We start from the raw sequence: 26382 nt of genomic DNA, 5'->3' as shown, positions 1-26382 counted from the left end.
CAGTAAGCATAGAAACAAATTAATGCAAAAAACCCACGATGAACAAAATATCAGAATTTTAAATAAAGACAAGATCAGCCATATTGGAGCCTGAGGCAAAATGAAAAATCAGTACTGATCCTGTCTTTATTTTATTTTATTTATTTTTAAATTTTATTTATTTTTGGCTGCATTGCGTCTTCGTTGCTGCGCTTGGGCTTTCTCTAGTTGCGGCAAGCGGGGGCTACTCTTCATTGCAGTGTGCGGGCTTCTCATTATGGTGGCTTCTTTTGTTGCGGAGCACGGGCTCTAGGTGCGTGGGCTTCAGTAGTTGTGGCACGTGGGCTCAGTAGTTGCAGCACACGGGCTCTAGAGCGCAGGCTCAGTAGTTGTGGCGCACGGGCTTTGTTGCTCTGCAGCATGTGGGATCTTCCCGGACCAGGGCTCGAACCCATGTCCCCTGCATTGGTAGGCAGATTCTAACCACTGTGCCACCAGGGAAGCCCTGTCTTTATTTTAAAAATGAAATTTGTTCATCTGGATTTTTTGTATTAATATTCATTTAAAAATACATTAAAATATTATCTATCTTGATTACTGAGTTTCAGGGCACTCCCATAAATTTTGTGCTCCAGACATGTGCCTTACTCCCCTCACCCCAGTCCTAGCTCTGGTTTTACACCAAAGGCAGGGGAAATTTTCTCTGCATGGAATTTTGTGCATTGGTCCGCCTTGCTGTGCTCCTTCCTGGTCCTTTTTGGAGACTTACCTTCTCAATACGCCTCCCAAGGTTTGAAGGACAGGTTTTTCTTTAAAAATAAACAACAAAAGGGGGGATTTGTTTTTTATAATTTAAGAAAGATAATATATGGTCATTATAGAAAATTTGGAAAATAAAGAAAAGGATAAGGAAGAAAGTAATCAACTGCAATCCCATCATCCTCAGGTAACTCAGTCCTTAAATCTTCCTTAGATCTTTGTATATTAATGCAGGTTCTATTTTAATGTAAATCTAGTTTTTAACTTAAAAATTCCCACTCTTCAAGTGCAATTTTTAATATGCTGTTTTAACACTGTTCTGGATGCTTTCTGTTAAAGGAGGCTTATGGTTAAAACTATTAAAATTTAGATCATATCAGAGCTCATGTATTTTAAAAACATACTGGTGCAAGGTGTCTTAGGGTCATTGGGTTTCAAGGAACAGAAATTTAATTCAAATTAGAGTAAGTCAAAAGGAATGCATTGAATAAATATAGGGGAACCTTCCAGAACCTAACAGCAGGAGGTGAAGCTAGATTTTGTGAGTCTTGCAAAGTTATCAGGTGTCTCTTCTGTCCATCTCTCTCCCCTTGGAGCCTCATAGTCTCAAATTGCAGCTTCTTCCAAGTGTCTGCTCTGATATCTTGCCTTTTTTTGCAAAACACTCTTCTCTGCTTTTTTGTGAGCGTGGATGTGACTGACAGTAGCTACCAGCCTGGTCTGCATGGCTGTCCAACACTGTCCGACTCCGGTTCCTGAGTTGTTACTAGGATTCTCAAGAGAGAATGTGTGCCAGCTACACCCACTCCTGGTCCCGGTAGCAATGGCCAGGAGAAGGGAGCCACTTGATGTAATGCATCTAATCATTATTTCAGTGTGGGGTGAAGGGTATGGTAAGCTAGACCAATGTGTTTCCTACAAAGAATAAAAATAAAGTAAAATCTTTGCCCTCTGAGAGAATATAGTCCTCAGGAAAGACTGCTATGCAGACAAGTGGGATAATAATCAGGGTTAGAAAATAAAGTAGGGATGGGCATTCTGTTAGGTCAGAGTTCACATAGGAGGCCTGGTTTGAGCTACACTTGGACTTACAGTTACTCATTTACTATTTAAAGAGAAGGCAGCCATTCCAGATAGAGAATACAAGCAAAAAGCACCGAGGCACCGAAGGACACTGGCCAGGCCAGTGTGGGCTCCAGATTCTGTTGGGACTTGCATGCCACATTAAGGGTGGGATTTTATCTTGTAGGTGGTCGAGGCAAGAGGAGTATTCTGAGCAGGGAAGCAACATTACTGGATTGCTATTAATTTAGGAAATATCTATTAATCATCTACTATGTACCAAACACTGTGCTAGCCCTGAGGACTCCAAGAGAAATAAGAAGCTCTTCTTGCCATTTTAATTTTCTTTGGTGACTCAGAGAGCAATGTAGAATGTTGTCCTTACGGTTTCATAGTATTCAAAGTCCTTAAACTGGTGTTTAATGATAACATCAAAGTATACGTAGTATACTTTATGCAAAAAATATAAAGTATCATATAGTATGTAATAAAGTATTATGATAACATAACAAGTTATTTCTACCAAGGCAGAAAAAAGTGGTTCCCTCTTTCCTTTAGCCTGTGTAGCGGGGGAGATGAACATATGGGGTGGGGGGCAGTCACAGCGCACTGTGATGAGTGCAACCAATAGAGGTGTGCAGGCCAAATGTGTGATAATGTGAAAGCCTGGGGGCAATTATCAGGGAAAGGGAAGAAAGACTTCATGAAAGAGGTGTTATTTTAACAATCTTCAACTCCTTTTATCTAGCAGAGGATTGGGTCAGGGTCTTTGAGGCAGAGGGAATGAAATGCAGCAAAAAGGTTAAAGTTCTGAAAGCTTGGTGGTAGAGGAGGGAACATGGGGAGATAGAGCTGGGAGAGGACAGGGAAGTATTCAGATGATAAAGGTCTAGAGCAGGGCTTCCCTGGTGGCGCAGTGGTTGAGAGTCCGCCTGCCGATGCAGGGGACACGGGTTCGTGCCCCGGTCCGGGAAGATCCCACATGCCGCGGAGCGGCTGGTCCCGTGAGCCATGGCCGCTGAGCCTGCTCGTCCGGAGCCTGTGCTCCACAACGGGAGAGGCCACAACAGTGAGAGGCCCGCGTACCGCAAAAAATAAATAAATAAATAAATAAATAAATAAATAATAAAGGTCTAGAGCATATGTTGTTGGTGGGAGTGTAAAATGATACAGCCACTTTAGGAAAAGGTGTGGCAGTTTCTTGTAAAAAAAAGCATACACCTATACAGTGGCCTAGCACTTACACTCTTGAGTATTAGGTATTTACCCAAGAGAAATAAAAACATGGAACACAAAAAGACTTGTACAAGAACGGGTAGAGAGCTTTGTTCATAATAGTTACAAATTTGAAATAACCCAAATGTCTTATCTGTAAGAGAGAGGATAAACAGGTCAGCAGTAAAAGTGACAAACTACTGACACACTCCACAGTATAAACTATTATGATGAGGAAAAGATCCTTACACAAAAAAACACATACTGTGTGGTTCCATTTATATGAAGTTTTAAAGTTGGCAAAACTAGAAATAGATTTAAAAAATCAAAACAGAGGTTGCCTCTAGGGGGGATATGAGAGTGGGATTGTCTGGAAAGGGGTATGAGGGAACTTTCTGGGTTATGGAAAGGTTTTATATCTTGATAGGGGTTTGGGTTACACGAGTGTATGCGTTTATCAAAACTCATCCAATAATACACTTAAGATTTATACATTTCACTGTAACTAGATTTTATTTCTACTCGACCTCCACAAAAGAACCATGAATTCTGAATACGAGTTAAAGAGATGCATGCTGACGTGTTTAGGGTGAAGTGCACCGAGGTCTGCACCTTACTTGGAAATGCATCAAAAATAAGACGAGTTGATGTTTGCGTAGATGGATGATAAATATATGATAAAACAAGTGTAACAAAATGTTAATAATTGTAGACTCCAGGTGGTGAGTATATGGATGTTTGCAGTATGGTCTTTTCAATTTTGCTATGTGTTTGAATTTTCTCACAATAAAATGTGGGGAAATATAAAGGTTCTTGACGTACTGCTGTGTTAAGGAATTTGGTCTTTATTCTGGCTTTGGGGAGTTAATGAATGCTTTTAAGAGGAGTTTTTAGATATGAATTTTAGAATGGAAAGAGATCCAGGGCATGGAAACTTAGGATTCTATTTTAGTTCCAGTAAGAAAAGAGAAGTATTTGAAGGAGCATCAGGGATGGAAGAGAAGTGTGGATTCCAGAGAGGTTTAGGGGATAGAATTGTTAAGACTTGGGGAAATCAACTTGGGTGATGGTGAGAGTTGGGGTGGAGAGGAGATTGTGAACTGGTGCACAAGTACTGGGTAAGGAGCCACGACCTAGGGGTGGGTGCATGACGGTGATGGGTAGTGCAGTCAGATATCCTGAACCTCAGAGGAAAGGCTTTAGTGTGAAGTTAGGTTGGAATGCTCTGTGATTAGCTGTTGGGAGCTGAGAAAACATCACCCTGCTTCCCAGGATGAAGGCTCATCTCCCTCATAACTAGGAGGGTCGAGGCAGATTAGGATGACCTGGATAAAGCAGATGTGTCTGGAGATCAGTTCTAATGAAACATAAAGAATGGAAAACTTTTACATCATGTACCTTTGATGTCAGTGCATGTCCCAGGAGAACAGAAGACACAGCTTAACCTGGCTGCTGAGCTCAAATCACCACAGTAGAAAACGCTCTTTCTGGAACAGGATGCTTTTTCCGGAACAGGATGCTGTTTCTGGAACAGAGCTAGTTAACCTGATCTTACTACAAAAGTGCAAAGTGCAGAACATGAAGTACGCTTTGAAGCATGAAGTTAAAGTGGAATGTTCTGGAATTAGCACTTGGAACCTGAGAGACTGTCAGCCAAGCTTTGGCTTTGCCGAAACCCCAGTTCTCCTTTGGAGACTGTGGACCAGTAACACACATCAAATGTTGGTGGAAATGATTCGAGCCGGAGCTTGACTGTCTGTGGCGGGGGGTGACGAACCCGGGCACGGATGCCGTGCCCTCTGCCTGACCCCAGCTGCTCTCTTGGTTTGCACACCACTTACTAGAAGATTGCGGACACCTGTGGCTTGGGCTGGGGGTGGGGTTGAGACAGTTCACGCCCGAGAGGCTCTCTGCTTCTTCATGTGAGGGATGAGGCAGGGCCGAGCGTGGGGGAGTTTGATTTCTTTTCCTTCTCAACTGAAGAGGGTTTCATTTCCAGTTCAAGTGTTCTTTTTAAAAGACGGGATCACAGGCGGAACAAGTACCACTCTGCGACAGCAGAGATTTCTGTGAAGATGCAGCTCGTGCGTGTTGCCCCAGGGTGCTGTCCAGTTGGCTTAGTCTCAGATGACCCTCTGCTGTACTGAGCCACACGCTCAGGGTTTTTCTCTGTGGGGTGGGCTGCCTCTTCAGTTAGTGTCCCTTCTACCCCATACTAGATTCTAACCTTCTGAAAAGCTGGCACTGTATATAGTGTGGTTTGGTTTGGTGCGGTGCGGTGTGATGTGGGATTTTTTGGGGTTTTTTTGGCTTCCTTAGGGTGCTAGGCAAGCACTTTCTTTTTGTTGTTGTTTGTTTTTTTGTTGTTTTTTGTTTTTGTTGTTGTTGAGGATCTTTTTTTTTTTTTTTTTTTTTTTGTGGTATGCGGGCCTCTCACTGTTGTGGCCTCTCCCGTTGCGGAGCACAGGCTCCGGACGCGCAGGCTCAGCGGCCATGGCTCACGGGCCCAGCCGCTCCGCGGCATGTGGGATCCTCCCGGACCAGGGCACGAACCCGTGTCCCCTGCATCGGCAGGCGGACTCTCAACCACTGCGCCACCAGGGAAGCCCCTGTTGAGGATCTTTTATGCAGTGGCCACTGTGCTGCATGACACAGGCCACAGTGAGTGAGTCATTGTCCTTGCCCTTGTGCAGTTTACAGGGTTCAGGGAAAGAAGGCATCAAACCAGGAATTACCTAAGTATTTAATTATACTCCTGCTACATTCCGAAGGAAAAGAGGAGGGTGCTGTGCGTAACAAGGATGTAACCTGATCGGAAGAGGGGGTGGGGGCCGGGGGCAGTCAGGGGAGGCTCATCCAAGGCGGTAACACGTAGCCTGAAACTTGAGGGCTGACTCGTAGAAGCTGGTCAGGCGAAGAATGAGGTGAATAGGGCAAAGGGAGAGGCATGCACAGCAATCTTTAGGTAGTGTGGAGCACAAGCAACATCCAGAAGAAAGAAGGCGACTGTGGCTGGAACAGTGAGCAGTGAGAGGCTGTGGTGAGAATGAGGTTGGAGAGAGATCACATCCTATCATGTGGTGCCTTGCAGGCCGTGCCAGCATTTGGAGTTTCCTTCTAAGAGGAGCCAGAAGCCACTGAGGAGTTTCAAACAGGAGAATGATATTCAATTTCTGTTTTTATAAGATCACCCTGGCTTGTAATAATAGAGAAGAGAAAGTTGGCTCAGTGTGATCTGGGGATGTCAGTGAACCAAGGATATGGCCCAGCTGATATCTCTCACCATTTCTCTCTACATTTGCTAGACAGACAACCCCATGGAAACAGTTCAGACAAGGTGGGCCTGGCGGCTCTGGGAAAGGCCCTCTTCTGGTTGGTCTCAGCTGATGACAGACCAGGTCCGATGTGCTCTGGTTCTATGTGCAGTAATTCACAAGCCTCTGGTGTGTGTGAGCCAACTTGATTTCTTAAACTCTAACCATTGTTCCAGGAAGGCAGGTGCCTTCTCTGGAAATGTCTATATTATTATTATTATTATTTTAAAGACTCATGCCAGAAGAGAATGGAGATGAACTGGTGATGTTCCCCAGTTGTTGCAGTTCTAGAAAGGAAGAGCCAACTGCCAGCTGTCCCGTGTTCAGCCGGGGCTGTGGCCTTGATTGGGTTCCGTTGATGTTTCTGTATCACTGCCAGAGTTTGCCAGTGTCTGACTCTGTACCCACAGCTCCCGATGGAGAGAGAGGAAGTTGAGTACCTCAAGTCATCTCCCATCTGGGTGTTCTTCCTGCCTGGGGATGGGACTGCTTTGACATGTTCCCCAGAAGGAGCTGGCACATGATAATTTTTAATTTGAGGCAAGTGAGGAGAGATTGACATTAAAAAACAAACCCCAAGTCCCCACTGAAATCAATGTTGACAAATGCTTCCAATTGACCTTTTCTCCTGCAGAATCTTTGCTGTGCTCCTTGCCATCTGTTCTAGAGTTTAGAACATTTTTGTTCCTTCTGAAACTTCTGGCCAAGTTGTCTTGAATAAATTGTGGATGGGTGTTTGTCAGCCTCTTCGTCGTCACTCCCCGTGGGAGCTGACAAACACTGCAGACAGTGCACTCAAGTTCTCCCTCTCACCGGGCCAGTGAGGGAGGCCAAGCTTTGGACAGGCCCCTTGGCTTTCACCATGTCTTTTCCGTAACCTTCCCTGGTAATGGAGTTGTCTTGTAGGGTCCGCTGCAGGGAGGGAGGGAGGGACGGCAGCATGGGACAGTGGACCAAGGTCAGGACCAGAAATTGGTATGCCTGTTTTTCAGTCCTGACCCTGCCTCTAAGTGGCGGTACTAGGGAGGCCACTTGGGCTTTTCTCCGTGCCTCAGTTTCCCAGCTAGTCAAGTAGAGATTGTCGTACATGTCCTGCTACTTCACAGAGCTCTCATAAAGGTGGAGGCAGGGCTGTCTCATTCAGTCCAAGCCTGGAAATAGGTTTCCTTAACTTACACAGGGATGAAGAGCTTTTCTAAAGTTGTAGCTGGGACTTAAAAATTGGGAGATTTCTCCTAAAAATCTAGCTTCTCTTGGAAATCAAAAAACTTGGCTGGGCTTCCCTGGTGGCGCAGTGGTTGAGAGTCCACCTGCTGATGCAGCGGATGCGGGTTTGTGCCCCGGTACGGGAAGATCCCACATGCAGCAGAGTGGCTGGGCCCGTGAGACATGGCCGCTGAGCCTGCGTGTCCAGAGCCTGTGCTCTGCAACGGGGAGAGGCCACAACAGTGAGAGGCCCGCGTACCGCAAAAAAAAAAAAAGCAAACAAACGTGGCAACCCTCAGCCCACGTTCCTCCATGGCAGCAACTGGCCTTCGCTGAGGAGCGGCTGCCCCGTGAGCTGGGCGTGCACTTTCTGGTTTGCATGGTCTCACCACTCCCCGTGATCTCCCATCATTAGACTCCCTCTATACACTTCATTATACCTGCACTGTTTCCCTCCCTTAGATGATCTGTCTGGCCCCTGTAGGTATTTGAGTTTATGCCCTTTATCTCAAGAAGATACACCAGATTTAGATAGAACTTTATGGTAAGTCAGATGTCTATCACACAAATACAAAGAACTTTGGTGGGGAGGAGGTAAGGAGGGAACCTATATTCATCACATACCACCTATGTGCTCGGTGCTTTGCCTGTCGTTTAATCCTCCCCAAAGCTAAGAGGTAGCTCTCAGCTGTCCTTGACAGGTGAGAGGACAGGGCCTCAGTGAGATCATGGCTTTCCTGAGCTGGGGTTTGAACCTCACCTGTTGGACTCTAAAGGAATACTCCACGGTCTCAGTGTAAAGTGGACGTGGTGGCCCCGCCTCCCCCCACCCCCCATGCTGCCTGTGCACATTTGTGTCTGTGGTAGGCTAGTAGGTAAGGGCCGTCTGCGAGACTTTCAGTGCTGTAGTCCTTTTTTCGTTATAAAATACTTTTACATAGGGCTACAGAATATTCTTTGGGTTTTTTTCTCCTTTAAAGCAGAGTTTCCCCCCTTTTTTCTAGCATCTTTTTCAGAATGAATAATAAGCAGATAAAAGGAAGCTGTGTGCAGAGCCCTACTCTTAAGTGGAGCCACTTTCCCTCATGGGACCACTGCAGCACCTCCTGTAATCCTATAGGTCTCTGAGGAAACCGTTCATTTAAATACCACTCATTTGCCTTAATTTCTGCAGTTGAGGAAATGGAGACCAAAGAGATCCAGCAACTCGTCCAGTGTTGCCCTTTCTTTTACATCTCCCGGATACATCCCACTTTAACTGGGTTCTCTCTCTTATTCTTTAGTTAAGCTTCAGGAGGCTGTTTTTATTCTAGTTTTCTCTTCCTCACGTAATTCCAAGAGAAACTGCATTAAGTAAACAGTATTCATCAGGTTAAACCTTATTTTGAAAGAGAAACGCAGAATTTATAGGGTGGAGAAGCGGAGGACACGATCAGAGTGTGAAGTTTTCCTCACTGTGTTTTGTTTCCTCACTTTGGTTTGTCTGCTTTCTTCTCACACAAGTGGAAGCCATTCCTAAAGGTGTAGATGGGGCTTATGATAGGAAATGAAGTTCCTTTTACCTGCAGGAAATAAGCAAGCAGCAGGTTTTAGTGCTCCGACTCTAGGCCCGATTTTTAAATATCCACAAAAAACCTCTTTGGCAGCAAATCCAGAAACCCTGTTTCAGCACCAGGATGGGCTTTGTCTCACGGTCTCATCATTCTCATTATCTGCCCAGCTGCTTCCCGTCTCCGTGCATGTCACTGCTCAGATCATCAGTTTGGTGTTTTCCTTCTCTCCCCTATCACCTTTCCTCCCCATCCCTCACTCGTCCTTGCTAAGTGGAGTCACTGGTGTCTTGATTCGTTCAGAACAGCCCCCAGGGCCTGGTACCAACTAGCATGATTCCGCATTTGAGATTAAGCCAGGAGAGGTACTACACTTACTTCAAAAGCCCCATTGCCAGTGTTGAATATTCATGGCTAGGCTCCTTGAAGAGGTTGTGTTTAAAAGATTTCAGTCAAGATAATGATGTTGATGACCATGATCTCTTGCTGATGTCAGAGTTGAGATTTTAGAAATTATATACCCCCCCCCACCGTGTATTACAAATTCTCACCTGCCTTTTTCTCCCAGGATAGAACTAGGCGTTTCTGTCATCTTTGCTTGAGAGGTAGAAGTCCAAGTTATCTCAGTAATTTCATTGGTGACTCCATGATCCTATGCTTACTAAAGCCTTTTATCAGTAAAGTGGGAAGCAGGTAATCCTAAGAGTTTAAACGATAAAGGATCTATTGGGAAATGCAAATTAAAACCACAATTAAAGACTACCACTGGCATTTTTCACAGAACTAGAACAAAAAATTTCACTATTTGTATGGAAACACAAAAGACCCCGAATAGCCAAAGCAATCTTGAGAACGAAAAATGGAGCTGGAGGAACCAGGCTCCCTGACTTCAGACTATACTACAAAGCTACAGTAATTAAGACTGTATGGTACTGGCACAAAAACAGAAATATAGATAAATGGAACAGGAGAGAAAGCCCAGATATAAACCCACACACATATGGTCACCTTATCTTTGATAAAGGAGGCAGGAATGTACAGTGGAGAAAGGACAGCCTCTTCAATAAGTGGTGCTGGGAAAACTGGACAGGTACATGTAAAAGTATGAAATTAGAACACTCCCTAACACCATACACAAAAATAAACTCAAAATGGATTAAAGACCTAAATGTAAGGCCAGACACTATCAAACTCTTAGAGGAAAACATAGGCAGAACACTCTATGACATAAATCACAGCAAGATCCTTTTTGACCCACCTCCTAGAGAAATGGAAATAAAAACAAAAATAAACAAATGGGACCTAATGAAACTTCAAAGCTTTTGCACAGCAAAGGAAACCATAAGCAAGACCAAAAGACAACCCTCAGAATGGGAGAAAATGTTTGCAAATGAAGCAGCTGACAAAGGATTCATCTCCAAAATTTACAAGCAGCTCATGCAGCTCAATAACAAACAAACAAACAAAAAACCCAATCCAAAAATGGGCAGAAGACCTAAATAGACATTTCTCCAAAGAAGATATACAGACTGCCAAAAAACACATGAAAGAATGTTCAACATCATTAATCATTAGAGAAATGCAAATCAAAACTACATTGAGATATCATCTCACACCGGTCAGAATGGCCATCATCAAAAAATCTAGAAACAGTAAATTCTGGAGAGGGTTTGGAGAAAAGGGAACCCTCTTGCACTGTTGGTAGGAATGTGAATTGGTACAGCCACTATGGAGAACGGTATGGAGGTTCCTTAAAAAACTACAAATAGAACTACCATATGACCCAGCAATCCCACTACTGGGCATATACCCTGAGAAAACCATAATTCAAAGAGTCATGTACCAAAATGTTCATTGCAGCTCTGTTTACAATAGCCAGGAGATGGAAACAACCTAAATGTCCATCATCGGATGAATGGATAAAGAAGATGTGGCACATATATACAATGGAATATTAGCCATAAAAAGAAACGAAATTGAGTTATTTGTAGTGAGGTGGATAGACCTAGAGTCTGTCATACAGAGTGAAGTAAGTCAGAAAGAGATAGACAAATACCGTATGCTAACACATATATATGGAATCTAAGGGGAAAAAAGTGTCATGAAGAACCCAGGGGTAAGACAGGAATAAAGACACAGACCTACTAGAGAATGGACTTGAGGATATGGGGAGGGGGAAGGGTAAGCTGTGACAAAGTGAGAGAGTGGCATGGACATATATACACTACCAAACGTAAAATAGCTAGCTAGTGGGAAGCAGCCGCATAGCACGGGGAGATCAGCTCGGTGCTTTGTGACCACCTAGATGGGTGGGATAGGGAGGGTGGGAGGGAGGGAGACGTGAGGGGGAAGGGATATGGGAACATGTGTGTGTGTGACTGATTCACTTTGTTATGAAGCAGACTAGCACACCATTGTAAAGCAATTATACTCCAATAAAGATGTAAAAAAAAAAAAAAGAGAGAGATGGGAACATAAATTAAAAAACCCCACAATTAAATATCACTACACACTCACTAGAATGGCTAAAATAAGAAGACCAATAATACCAAGTGTTGTTGATAAAACGGGGTCTGTATCCCTACGCGGCAGTAATTACCTTGAGTTGTACAGTAGCTGTTCCTTTCCATGGGCCATGTGCTTGGGTTTGCCACAGTCTCCACCAGTCTCTGCAGCCTTTTCTATTCCTGTAGTAACATTAAGAGGAGAGTTAATTCATTTTTGAGGCCTCATTATGTGTCAGGCACTACTCTAGGGCACGAAGATACAGAGGGGAACCGAGCAGACAAAATCTCTAAACTCACAGTGAGTGGCAAGTACCCATCCACATCATCAAAAATTAGAGGGAGAAAGTTAGACCAAGAGTGCTGTGTATTTTAGGGAAAGTGGCAGAAAGCATGTTTCTTTGTGGAAGTAAAAAATACATATATGTTTTAATTTATTTATTTTTGGCTGCATTGGGTCTTCGTTGCTGTACGCGGGCTTTCTCTAGTTGCAGCGAGCAGGGGCTACTCTTCTTTGCGGTGCACGGGCTTCTCATTGCGGTGGCTTCTCTTGTTGCGGAGCACGGGCTCTAGGCCTGTGCGCTTCAGTAGTTGTGGCGCGTGGACTCTAGAACGCAGGCTCAGTAGCTGTGGCGCATGGGCTTAGTTGCTCCGCGGCATGTGAGATCTTCCCGGAGCAGGGCTTGAACCTGTGTCCCCTGAATTGGCAGGTGGATTCTTAACCACTGCGCCACCAGGAAAGCCCAAAAAATATTTCTATATTTAAAGTTAATAGGTAAAAGTGTGTCAAAATTATCCTGCCTCTTTCACTTACCTCACATAATGGATCAGATCCTTTTTCCCTTTATGATTCAATAAATTCATGAATTTTCCCACAAATGGATTTCAGTGAAATCATGGAGATTATCTTAGTTTCAGACAATGCCAGTAGGCAGTGAGATTGGCACAGGCTCCCGTGGGCAGACTGGCACAGGCTCTGCTGAATGTTAGCTTTTGTTACCTCTGTCCAACCTCTCCCCAGCTCAGCTTTAGATTTTTCCATTTAATCAAGATCTAGGGATGCAACTCAACCTAAGGTAAGCACCTCTCTTGAAGTCTTATAGCTGCCTACTGTAATCCCCGCACCCTCTTTGGCTGCGGCTGAGAATCTTATTACCGTGATCTGTGTGGTGGATGTGGGCCTGTGGTGGAGAAGTGTCTCGAGTCGTGCTCTCTGCCCTCTACCTTAAATTTACACTCCGTTTGGTCAACTACGCGGTGAAAGTGGTTAACATCGTTAAAGGGACAAATCCTTTCAGGCTTCGATTTTTGATCTCATGATCGAGAAGCCGTGATTTAAATGCTTCTTACCTGCAAATAAGCCCTTTTATAGGCACAGATGCTGAAAACGTGGTTCTGTCTATGTGAGGCCTAGTGGTTCATTGCGTTGCCTTTAGATTTATGTTGGTCATAGGCTTTGAGGGTCTGGGCTGGCTCTTCTCAACCAGTTGTGCTTGACTGGATCATGTGGTAGGCCTCTGACCCGTTTCTTCAGTCCGGTCTGGAAAGGTCATCTTGCTACCTGGCAAAGAAAGCTGACTGCTCCCATCTGGTGGCAGTTATCTCAAGTTGCCGCATCACCAACCTGCTTCTAAAGGCTTGCCTCATTCTTTAGTGGTGCCATGCATCCCAGAACTGCAGGAACTAGTCATTCCCAACTTTTGTTCTGCAGGACTGTCAGGTGTGCCCTTATTCTCTAAATGAGTATTGCATAGTTTTCACTAAGATAAGTGAAGTGGAAAGAACACTTTTTAGATAATCAGGACAGTGAAACTGGTCCAGGTTCTGCCCATAACCAGCCATGGGATCCTAAGTCTCACTTGTTTCCTCCCCCCATAAAGCAAAATGCTTGGACTAAGGCTCTCTAGAAACTACTGGTGCAAAGTCCGTAGTTCTGTGATTTTTTTTAATTCAAAATATCTGTAAAATGAAAACCCACTTGTATTATTCACAAAACAATTATGACTATACATAGAAATTTTATAATTTATACTATCATTTTCCCCAATTTTAATTGCTAAGACACATCACGAATTTAATGGCTTTTGGGGAGGGGGGAAAGGAAGACAAATACTACTGCATTAAATGTACATATTTATTACAAGAAAATTCTGATATCCTAAAAATTAAAATGTAAAAAATATGCATCTTAGAATTGAGGAGGGTTTTTTTTGCATGTGTAATTAGACCTCTACTTGTCAATGCATGCTAGGATTTAAAAAATCTTCTATAGTAAATACTCAAAATTGTAGAATTAAATTGACAGTTGAGCAGTGTGAGTGGACTTTAAAGTATTACAAGAAAATGGAAAATGTTATTGAGGTACAAAGCTTAGAGACATGACAGCTGAAATGAAAGATTGTATGGTAAACTTTACTGTTTATCTGAGTACTGAAGAGCACAATGACAGGAAATATACAAACATGCAGTCTCTGATAAATCATTATCAAAATGCACTTTTGGAACATTTGAGCCTATTAAGCAATTTTTTTAACACAGAATTATGTGTGTATTTTATGAAAACGTGCAACAGTGCTTTATGATTAAAGCTCTCTTTGGTTGCATGGTACAGAATCTGACTCAAATTAATTTGAAAAAGAACAGTTATTTTAAAGATACAACCAGAAATATCTTGAACATCAACAGACAGGTACTGGAGGGCTGCTGGGTCTCAGAGGATTTAGAGTGGAATGGTTGGGACCCAAGTCTTGTGTCTCAGGTCTGAGGTCTCTATAATCACTGCTAATTACCTTGTATCAATTTTGCACATGGCTGCTTGCCCCAGTACTATGCCATGACCTCAGCTCAAGTTCCTGTACTGCTGACTTGTCTCTGTGTTCAGCTCCATCCAATTAGACATCACCTCCGTGCAAAGAATAGCCTAGCAATTTTTTTTCATTACCCAGGGTCAGTGCGCAGGATAGTTCAAGCTAAATTATGCAGGTGTGTGAGCAGGCAGATGGACTAAGTGTCCGATATAACTGCTGCTTATCCCAAAGCCTTCAACTTTGATAGCTTTGCTGCATCTTATCTACCCAAACCCTTCTTAACAGTGGCACTGAATGCCTCATACAGTGTTTGGGGAGTGAGGTCAAGGTTAGGAGCTCTAAGCATTTGTGGAACGCTAAGGCATAACAAATTCAGAGCACTGAAGAATTTCTGTGGGAGTTATAGTAACTTCTTTTAATGAATTATGAACTGTCTTTTAGAGAAGGGTTAGTGCAGACATTAAAAACTCCACCCAGTAATCGTCATACTTGCCTGGTGTCTGCTGTGTAGAATAGTACTTTCCTAACTATGTCTGTGTCTTCTCAACAGCCCATGAGGTAGGGAGGGCAGGAGGAATCCTCAGAGTGTATTGTTGATTTGAGTTGGGGGATGGGGTGAGGAACGATGAGAAAAAAGGAAAAGAAGGAGATTCTTGAAATTAATTGCCAACTATTCATAGAGCAATTATTGAAATAATTTCCGAGCCTCTCTTTAAGTGTTGGACTTAAGTTTTTTTAAAGAAGTCCTTGGTTGAATCTAATCTCTTTGAGCCTCTGTTTTCTTCAGCTAGTAATTGTCTTAAAGGGAAAAAATATCACCCAGCCTCACAGGATTGCGTTATGAATTAAACAAGAGCTCAGAGTGCCTAGGATAGCAGTTGGAATGTAGTTGGTTCTCTTTTTTCGTCCGTTCATTCATCTGTTTATCTGTAGTTTCTTTGGAAGATAATTACTGTTCTTCCTGTTTTTTTTTAGATAGATGTTTAGGAACAAGTTTTCTTTCTTTCTTTCTTTTTTTTTTTTTTTTTTACTTAAATGACCTCATATCCTTTTTTTTGAATTTTATTTATTTATTTTTTATACAGCAGGTTCTTATTAGTTATCTATTTTATACATATTAGTGTATACACGTCAATCCCAATCTCCCAAATTCATCCCACCACCACCTTCCCCGCCCATTTCCCCCCTGGTGTCTATACATTTGTTCTCTACATGTGCCTCTATTTCTGCCTTGCGAACTGGAGGAACAATTTTTCTGACTTGCTACCCAATCCCACATGTGATACCTTTGAGTCCCCAGAATCTTAAGAATGCTTTCTATGCCAGGCCAGCCCTAGGCCTAGCTGATGATGACATCAGTACCATTAACAGTGACATCAGCAAACTACAGCCACCATGGTCATTTGATTGACTTTTTAAACATGACTCAAAAGAGCTTGTATGTGTGTTTCTCTCACAGGTGGATTTGCTATCGTGTTTCTGGTGAGGACAAGCAATGGGATGAAATGTGCCTTGAAACGCATGTTTGTCAACAATGAGCATGATCTCCAGGTGTGCAAGAGAGAAATACAGATAATGGTAAGGCTGCCCCTCAGACTTGGGACTGCTTGTTTAAAATGGGGAGAGGGACTGTGCCCTCTCATAAGAAAGCCAATGGGGGGCTTCTTCCCTCCCCTGAGATGGCAGAGAGGCCTTGCACAAAATGGGAGGGAACAACCATGGGGTGTAGGGCGCTGCTCCTGCCTTGCTCACTCTTAGCTAGAGAGTTGAGGAGAAAGGAGCATAGTGAGAGAACCGACCAATTTTCAGGTCAGAGAAATAGTTTGAGGCATTGGGAAAAATTTACTTAACAACTTGGTTCCCAGAATTAACTATGGAGATCCTAGCTTCCCAACGAACCTCCTCTTTCCATCTTATCATCTATCAGCTACCAGTCCTAGCTTTCAACCCTCTCAAGCCCTTCAGCATTCCGTGAACATATCCTTCCATACCTTTATATTTCGTACACATAGTTCTTTCCCCCGGAATGCTTTTCCCTTTTTTTTTTTTTTTTTGCCTAGAGACTGCTTACTCATACATACTCTGTGATCCCATTTATAAAAGTCTAAGAACAAGCAAAAGTGATCTGTGGTAATAGAGATCAGAAAGTAGTCGTCTGGGTGTGGAAAATTCACTAGAAAGGGGTATGTGGGGACTTCCTAGGCCATGGAAATTGTTCTGTATCTTGTTTTGGGTAGTGGTTATGGCTACACCATTGTCTGAACTCAGTTGGACACCTTAAGATCTGTGCATTTTATTATATATTAATTATATCTCACATCTTAAAAACTTAATGAGTTTTCAAGATTTAGGTTCATATTGTGTTTAAAGAAAGAGACCCTATCTGTTAGATACATGATGAAATATTTGTGGATGAAATAATATGATTTCTTGAAATTAAACGAGTGGATTTAGAAGAGAAACAAGATTGGCGATGAGTTGATTACTGTACGCGCAGGGTGATGGATATGTGGGAGTTTGTGGGAGTTGTCTCTTTCTGTATCTTCTATTTGACATTATACATTTAAGAAATTTGGATAGTCTTTGTGTTTCCACAGTACTTTTATTTATGCCAACTATATTGCTTACCTTGCTATTTTATAAGTAATGCTGCCTTTAGAAAGTAAGTTATTTAAAATCAGAAACTTTGTATTCCAGTACACTGCCTGACATAGAGTAAATACTTAAACTTTGGATGAAATGAATGTATGAATAATGGTCATAGCAGATGCAGATGTTCACCTAGAGGTGATGACTCCTTTGTGCCCTACATTTTAATACTCTTGATTTTTTAAAAATTTTATTTTATTTATTTATACAGTAGGTTCTTATTAGTTATCTATTTTATACATATTAGCTTATATATATGTCAATCCCAATCTCCCAATTCATCCCCCTCCCCGCCCCCGCTTACCTAGTGCTCCTGCTAAGAGCAGAGAGAGGCCCCAAAAATGGTGAGGGTGGCATTGTAGGGATTCCACCAGGCTTTGCTTGCCCTGGTGGGGTTGCCCTTTCAGTGGCTACTTAGAGTAACAAGTTGTACAACTCACGATTTTAGAGAGCCTGGTACTTTGTAGATTCCAGAAGGCTGCAACTATTTGGGAAGGAACTGTTGGTAGAAATAAGTGTTGCTGTAATCATTGTAAAACAGACAAAAAACCCCCAAGGCTTATATACATACAGTCAGGGCCACGTGGAACTGTCTGCAAGGCACCAACAGGACGTCCTCCCTCTCCCCTGCCACTCAGCTGCAAACAGCTGTGCTCACTGTATTTCCCTTCCTCCACCCAGTGTTTTCGGGATGCTATTCCTCCTTCTCCCACCTTGCCTCTTCCTTGCTCAGCTCTCACACTGCATTTGCTCTCTTTGCTTCTGCTCTTTCCTCTGCCTGGAATGCCTTTCTCATTCATTTTCTGGTGTTAGAAGAGTAAATCCCACTCCTTAACTTTCTCCCACTCATTCAGAAACGTTTTTGGAGGGCTTTCTTTGTGCTGGGCAGGTGCTGGAGTAAAGGAGCTAAGAAGATGCGGGCCCCTTTGGAGCTCACAAATTAATGGACCTGATTAGGAATTAAATTACATGATTCGAGTTCTGGCCCAGCCATGTATTAGCTGCGAGAGTTTTGTTTTTTCAAAACTTAAATACCCAAATGGTTGAACTAACCTTATTACAAAAAACATCAAGCAATTCCCTGAGGGGGCCTCCTATGCCATTGCAAGGTCCCAGAGGCCACCACTTTTAGTGGATTCATTTGATATATTTCTAAATAGCAGGCTGATATTGCTAATTCTTTTTTCCCCCTCCATTTTAGGCATTACCTACTATGGAAAGTAAAAAGTTAACTCTCTTCCATCCCCTGCATGCCCTTCACTCTAAATACTTGCATTATTCTCATCTCCCATTCTGCCACAATAGCAGTGAGTTTGGCAGTATGTTAGTTATATTAGTATTCGTTTTTACATCATTATGTAAGAAAACGTTATTTTTGCTAAATCTTCTAAGTGGACTCTGATTATTATTCCTTTCTTACATAATTCTCTTTTCACTGGAATTAATAATCATCTTGTCTTTTAGGTTCTTTAAATCTTGGTTTTCTGTGTACTTTTGTGCAACTTAATTTCAAACTCTCCCCAAGTTATTTAAATCATTTAAAAAATACTTTTGAACACAGTTAATATTCTGTCTGTTTTATCTTCTTGAAGAAATCTCTCTCAGTCTTTGGACTTGATGGAATATAGGTTGGTTGCTCTCTAGGCCTCATTTACTTCTTATCGTGGAATTTTCTAGCTATTCTCTTTGCTTCTCTTTCTCGTTAGATTTGTTGACTCCTCTTTTTGCTCTGCTTTCTCCTTTTGGTGGAACTTGTCCTCCAGGAGCTTCCTGATGTGCGGTAGGTAAATTTTTGAGAACTTGCAGGTCTGGAAATGTCTTCGTTTTACACTCACACGTGATAGTTTGCATATAAAATTCTGGACTGGAAATCATTTCATTAGATACGTGAAAGCATTGCTGTACTGTATTTTAGCTTTCATTGTTGAGCTTTGGGAAGTCCGAAGTCATTCTAATACCTAGTCCTTTGGCTGCGACCCATTTTTTCTCCCCAGAAATTTATAAATTCTTCTTTGTTTACAGTGTTATGAAATTTGTTGATGTATACCTTGGTGTGTGCATTTCTTATTTATTTTAGTTGTTTGGTGGTCTCATTTAATCTAGAAACTCATATCCTTATGTGGGGGAAATTTTAGTTTGTCTCATTTGATGATTTCCTTTTCTGTCTTCCTTCACTATCAGTATTTGGATGTTAGTTATCCTGAACTGATTTTCTAATTTTTTGTTTTCTTCCTTTTTTTTTCATGTCTTTGTCTTTTCCCTCTACATTCCAGCAGATTTTCTCAGCTTTATATTCAACCATCCTGTTGAATTTTTTATATACCAGGTTAATTTCTAAGACCTTCTTGTTGGTTTTGTTTTGTTTTGTTTTGCTTTGGATTTTGATGAAATCCAGTTTATTAGTTTTTCCTTTTGTGAATTGTGTTTTTGGTGTCATTTCTAAGAACTCTTTGCCTAGCTCTCCATTCCAAAGATTTTCTCTTATTTTTTTTCTTTCTGTAAGTTTTACATTTTGCATTTAAGTCTGTGACCCATTTTGAGTTAACTTTATATAAGGCATGAGACTTAGGTTGAAGAACATTTTGTTTCTTGTGGGTGTCCACTTGTTGAAAAGGCTATCTTTCCTCCGTTGAATATTTTTGTCAAAAATCAGTTTGGCCTGTTTGTGACGGTTGATCTCTAGACCTTTCTCTATTCTGTTCTGTCCCGTTAATCTATGTGTCTTTCCCTCTACCAATACCACACAGCCTTGATTACTGTAGCTTTATAATGTCTTGAAATCAGGCTGGTTCCTCCTACTTCTTTTTTTCCCAAAATTGTTTTTTTAACTATTCTAGTTCTTTTGTCTTTTCATATAAATTTTAGAATAATCTTATCTATATCTACAGAATATCTTGCTATAATTTTGGTAGGAATTTCATTAAACTGTTATATCAATTTGGGGAGAAATGGCCTCTTTTCTCTGTTTAGTCTTCCAATAAATGAACATGGCACCTCTCTCCATTTATTTACATCTTTGATTTCTTTCGTCAGCATTGTGTAGTTTTCAGCATAATGGCCTTGTACATGTTCTTAGATTTATACCTAGGTTTTTGTTTTTGTTTTGAGTGATTATAAATGGTATTGAGTAATTAATTTTGGTGCCCATATTTTTATTGCTGGGATGTAGAAAATCAATTGATTTTTCTGTGTTTATTTTGTACCTTATAACTTTGCTGACCTTGTTTACTAGTTCTGGGAATTTTTTTCTCGATTCTTTAGGATGTTCTGTATAGACCACCATGTCATCTGCAAACAGAGGCAGTTTTATTTTTTCCTTTCTCATCTGTTTCCCTTTAACTTCCTTCTCTAACGTGATTGCACTTCTCCCTCACTTATTTATTTATTCAATCATTTATTTATATCACTATGGACTTATGCATATTAATTTTGTCCTTTTTTTCCCCCTTTAACCTATTTGCTATCTTTGGTTCATACTGGGTAATTCCTATTGTTTTATCTTTCAGTTCACTGGTTCTTTCCTTTGTCCCTTCCATTCTGCTGATGAGCCCATCCATTGTCTTTTTACTTCCGTTATTGTATTTTCAGTTCAAAAATTTCCATTTGGTTCTTCTTTAGGTTTTCTGGGTTTTTGATGACACTTCCTGTTTCTTTGCTGAGGCTTTCTATTTGTTCATTTATTTCAAGCATCACCATAATTGCTGGTTTAAGCATTTTTTGTCACGACTGCTTTAAAATCATAGCTGGATGATTCTGTCTTTTCGGTCATCTTCATTTTGGCGTCTATCGATTGCTGGGTTTTTTTCCATGTAGTTTGAGTTCTTCCTAGTTCTTGGTCTGATGAACTATATCAACCCTTTCATATTGTGTTACAGATTCTGGATCTTATGTAAACCTTCTGTTTTAACTGGTTTCTGCTCTGGCAGGGGATTGATGGGCTTGGGGAGTGCCCTCTTGTTACTACTAGGCGGGGATAGAAGTTCAGGTTTCCATAGGGCCTCTGTTTTTACCCCAGAAGGTGAAAGTTCACCTTCTCATTATTACTGGATTGGGGTGAAAATTCCAGTTCCCCGTTAGGCTTCCACTGATCCTTCCCTGGCTGGGTAGTAGGGGTGCCTTGCTACTGCTCCCCACATGGCTTCAGTTGACACCATGGTGGTGGGAGTTGGCCTTGTTACCACTTGGCGGTTGTGGAAGTCTTGACTCGCCACTTGACCTCCTCTCACGGCACCTCAGAGATGAAGGTCTTGACTCCCTACTCAGCCATCTCTGACATTCCCCACCCTGAAGGGTAGGTTGGAGTGGTTTGTCACAGACTCATGAGAATGGAAGTCTAGGCTCTCCACTTGGCCTTTGCTGCCATGACTGGGGTGGAGCTGCAGGTTTTTTCTGTGGTTTTTGGCTGGAATAGAGCAGTTATTTTCTATGGGTTCTGTCTTACTGGGTTGCTCCTTTTCTGGGTCTGACTGGAGAGCGCAGGCTTTCATTGGGCTTTTTTGTGTTTTTGTCTGCACCCATTGGTGTTTTCAGTTTGCTGGCTTCTTCAGTTTTTGGTCTGGGAAGCATGAGGCAAAAAGAAAACCCAGACAGCTCACCACCATGTTGTTCCTTGGGTCCCAAAGTTCCTAGCCAGTCTGCCTTCTTCTGCTCACATTTCAGATACTCATTATTATGTCTGTTTTATATATAATGTACAAAGTATTCAGATGTACTTAGCAGGAGGAATAGGGAAAAGTACATCTACTTCATCTTCCCAGAAGCAGAAGTCTTCTGTTTATGCCTTTTAAAAAATAAACACTTTACATCATTTAGTAAGGCTTTTGAAGGAAGCAGAGATAAATGCATGTATTCAACTTACTTTTTATAAACAATTTGCTACTATTTTTAATCAGAAATCCCTGTGCAATGTTTTTTTTGTTTTGTTTTGTTTTTGTTTTTGTTTTTGTTTTGCGGTACACAGGCCTCTCACTGTTGTGGCCGCTCCCGTTGCGGAGCACAGGCTCCGGACGCGCAGGCTCAGCAGCCTGTGCAATGTTTTTAACCCGTGCTAGGCTCAGACTTCTGTCAAATAGAGGCCATAACCCCAGCCCTACCTCTCAGCGATTGTAAGAGTTATGTGTATATAATGCATATTATTTGAATTTGCTTGAAAAAACATTGGCAGGATGAGAGAGGGAAAGAGGAAAGGTAAAAGAGGAGAAGGGGAAGAAAGAGGGAGGGTTCCCTATAGGGGATGAGGACTGGAGTTGAAAAGACTTGTCTACTATGTTTTGCTTTTTGAATGTTAATATGTTACTTATTTTTTTAAATTAAATTTTAAGCTGTTTTATAGTCACTTAGATGAGTGAGCAGGGATCCAAAGAGACTTAAGGTTGAGTAGGAATAAGCCATGTCCTATCAACATCATGTCCTCTCTTGGGCAGGGTTGTGGATAGGGAGCTCAGGGGAGTGCCATAGATCCAGTGACTGTGGACTGTAGATCCAGTGACTATGGACTGTGTCATTTGGGTAAGGGCACTCACCAGAGATCTGTGAGCAAGATGGAGAGTCTAGGCTGGATGCTAGGTGTAATTGCTACTGTTTATAATGGTTTCTGATCAATGATTTGCTATTAATTTGGAGGGAACTTTCTAAGAAAAAAGCACTGCCGCTTACTGTTAACTTTATGTTATTTTACATTTAATAAACAACTTGGTTAAAGAAATAGAAGACACATTTATCTCTTATGTGCCTAATATAAAGTTGGAAGATATAACAACTGCATTGGATGATAGAATCAGGATCCAAAATGATCCTTAAAATTAGAGCAATGGACTGATTCTAATGACATGAAATAGCAAGGTAAGGTTGTCACATGCTTGGACTTTTATTTTCTTCTAATCAACTTTACAAGCACAGTTCTGGGAAGGTAGAGATTAAATGCAGCACAAGTAGAAAAAGACTTAAGCATTTTAGTGGTCAGTTAACCTGATATGAGTGTGTAGTATGATGTGGCTGCCAAAAGAAAAAAGAATGTAATTTTTAGCTGAATTAATAGAAGGTGATAGTGCTGGTCTACTCTGCAGGAGTCAGACCAGGCCTGGAGTATTTCATTCATTTTCTCGGGCCATTCTTACAAAAAGGACATCGACAAAGCAAAGCGTTTAAACGTGGGAGCAACCAAAATGGTGGTGTGACTAAAAACCATGTCAAAGAAAGTGGGTATGTTTAACCTAGAGGAGAAAAAACTTAGAGTCTAAATAATAATATTTCAATTGTTTGGAAAGTGAAAAAATAGACTAGGCTTATTTTTTTCTGAAGAGGGCAGTCTAGAATCAGGAGGTGGAAGTTTTTAGCTGGATGTAAAGGAGATCAACAGAAAGGGCTGCCTGCAGATGGGCTGAGGGCCCAAGGAAATGACATTAATCTAAGCAAACTTCTTGTCAAAAGGCTATAGCAGGGACTCACGCATGGGCTGCCTGGCTGCTCTAGATCAGTGCTACTCAAAGGATCTTGTTTTCTTTATCTTTTTCCCCCTTGTGTGTTTGTTTATGTTATTTTTCCCCCAGCTTGTCATACTACTTTTCTTTATTAATTGAGATAAGATTCATCCTTATAAATATAAATATAATTTAAACATAATTCAGTGATTTTTTTATTCACAAAGGTCATTCACCCATCATCGTTTATCAAATTCCAGAATATTTCTTTCATCACCCCAAAATGAAACCTCACACCCATTAGCAGTCACTCCCCTTCTCCCTTGCCCCAGTCCCTGGCAGCCATTAATCTGCTTTCTGTTGCCTATTCTGGACATTTCTTATAAATGGCTCATACAGTAAGCTCTTGTGTCTGACATCTTTCACTTAGCATAATATTTTCAAGGTTTATCCATGTTGTAGCATGTATGAGTACTTATTCCTTTTCATGGCTGCATAATGTTCCATTGTCAGGATATACCGAATTTTGTTTATCCTGATGGACATTTGGGTTTTTTTTTTCACACTTTGGCTATTATGAATAATGCTGTTATAGACATCTGTGTACAAGCTTTTGTGAACATAATGTTTCATTTCTCTTGGATATATATTTAGGGGTGAAATTGCAAGGTAAGATGGTAACTCTACTTTTTGAGAAAATGCTGAACTATTTTCTATAGAAGCTGCACTATTTACATTCCTACCAGCAGTGTATGAAGGTTCCAATCTCTGTATACTTGCTGACATTTTTTATCGTTTCTTTTTTGATTATAGCCCTTCCAGTGGTTATGAAGTGATAATCTCATTATGGTTTTGATTTGCATTTTCCTGGTGATTAATGGTGTTGAGCATCTTTCCATGTGTTTATCATATGCTCTTTGGAAAAATGTCTATTTTATCCTTTGCCTATTTTTACATTGGGTTGTCTTTTTATTGTTGAGTTTTAAGAGTTCTTTATATAGACTGGACACTGGATTCTTTTTTTTTTTTTTTTTTTGGCCATGCCATATGTCATTTTGGTTCCCCGACCAGGGATTGAACCCATGCCCCCTGCAGTGGAAGCACGGAACCCTAACCACTGGACCTCCAGGGAATTCCCATGGATACTGGATTCTTACCAGATATATGATTTGCAGGTCATTCTTTGCAGTTTCTTTTCACTTTCTTGATAGTGTCCTTTGAAGCACAAAAGTTTTTTATTTTGATGAAGTGAAGTTTGTCTATTTTTTCTTTGACAGCTTGTGCTTTAGGTGTCATATCTAAGAACCATTGCCTAATCCAACATCATGAAGATTTGCATATGTATTTTCTTTGAGGAGTTTTTAGATTTGTGGTCCATTTTTGTTACTGAACTCAAGTTCAGCTGCTCACTGCTCAAAAGCCAATAATCAAGAAGCAAGTGTGAATAGAAAGGGAAGGTGCTTTAATCTGAAAAAGCCAGCAATCTGGGAAGAAGGTAGACTCATGTCCCGAGAGCGACTCCGAAGATTCTGCTCAGCCATGAGAGTTTTTTTTTTTTTTTTTGGCTGCATTGGGCCTTTGTTGCTGAGCGCGGGCTTTCTCTTGTTGCAGTGAGCGGGGGCTACTCTTCATTGCGGTGCATGGGCTTCTCATTGCAGTGGCTTCTCTTGTTGCGGAGCATGGGCTCTAGGCACGTGGGCTTCAGTAGTTGCAGCACACAGCCTCAGTAGTTGTGGCTCACGGGCTCTAGAGCACAGGCTCAGAAGTTGTGGCGCGTGTGCTTAGTTGCTCCGCAGTATGTGGGCTCTTCCCGGTCCAGGGCTCGAACCCGTGTCCCCTGCACTGGCAGTGGATTCTTAACCACTGTGCCACCAGGGAAGTCCCCATGAGGGTTTTTTTTGTTTGTTTGTTTGTTTTTTTTGCGGTATGTGGGCTTCTCACTGTTGTGGCCTCTCCCGTTGAGGAGCACAGGCTCTGGACGCACAGGCCCAGCGGCCATGGCTCACGGGCCCAGCCGCTCCGCGGCATGTGGGATCCTCCCGGACCGGGGCACGAACCCGCGTCCCCTGCATCGGCAGGTGGACTCTCAACCACTGCGCCACCAGGGAAGCCAGGGCTGGTCTTTTAACTAAAGCCAGGGAAAGCTCGGACATCCTTTGGCATGTTGCTGCTGAGAAGTGCTGTCACTCTGCCCATGAATATGAGTCTATCTCAGCTTGTAGTAAGATTTCCTCTTGACCTTTTCTACATTTCACAGCCATTCAAACAGATCTTCTCTATCAGTTCTAAACCAGTGACATCCTAAAATCAGAGACATCGCTGTGTCATCAAGTTGTTAAAAGTAAAATGCCATCGTCTCCCTCCAAAGAGGCGGTCTTTTCTGCTTGGACATATCTCAGGATCTCTGCAGATGACACAGTGAACAGGCATTTGGGCGTGGACTGATCAGCCAGCATCTTGGCAGAGTGTTCTAGGATGCCATCTGCAGATGTTAATTATCCAGTTTGGGTCCTCTAATAGCTCTTGACCTCCTCTTGGCTCTATCAGTTGCTTCTTATTTTCTTTCCAGATACTTATTTATTCCTCTTGGGATGAGACAAACTGAGAGGCAACGTTGCTGATTCTTTTTCAAACAGCTAAATGTAGAAACATTAGTCTTTCATTCCTTCTTGTGGACATTTGGAGGACGTGATCTGCTGCTGCATTGTGTTTTCAAAGAAATTCTCTCCACTTCTTCCTACTTCTAGGACTGCGTAAATGGAAACAAATTCTAGAAGAGCTGATAAGACTGAAAAGCAGAAGGATAGTCCTCTAAAACATGAGCCCTGAAATCACTTGCTGTTTAGAGAAACTTGAATTCTAGAGGCTGCTTTTCTGCCTCATCATCTCCCTTGTCTGTTAGCCAAAACAGTTGCTCT

At 41.9% G+C, this 26382-nt stretch overlaps 1 protein-coding gene across 13 annotated transcripts in view; it reads left to right on the top strand.

Annotated features, from left to right (window-relative positions):
* AAK1 (AP2 associated kinase 1) overlaps positions 1–26382 on the top strand; it is a 167263-nt gene that overhangs the window by 53823 nt on the left and 87058 nt on the right. For all 13 annotated transcript variants that reach the window (XM_082643342.1, XM_082643344.1, XM_082643343.1 and 10 more), the window contains exon 3: positions 15856–15974. In XM_082643342.1, the coding sequence (XP_082499468.1) occupies positions 15856–15974 (119 nt within the window). The remainder of the gene's footprint in view (positions 1–15855; positions 15975–26382) is intronic.

Source organism: Mesoplodon mirus, assembly GCF_964341445.2.
Source record: "Mesoplodon mirus genome assembly, chromosome: 14".
Classification (NCBI taxonomy): Eukaryota; Metazoa; Chordata; class Mammalia; order Artiodactyla; family Ziphiidae; genus Mesoplodon; species Mesoplodon mirus.
The sequence above is the reverse complement of the archived record's forward strand: the minus strand, read 5'-3'. Positions and strand labels throughout refer to the sequence as shown.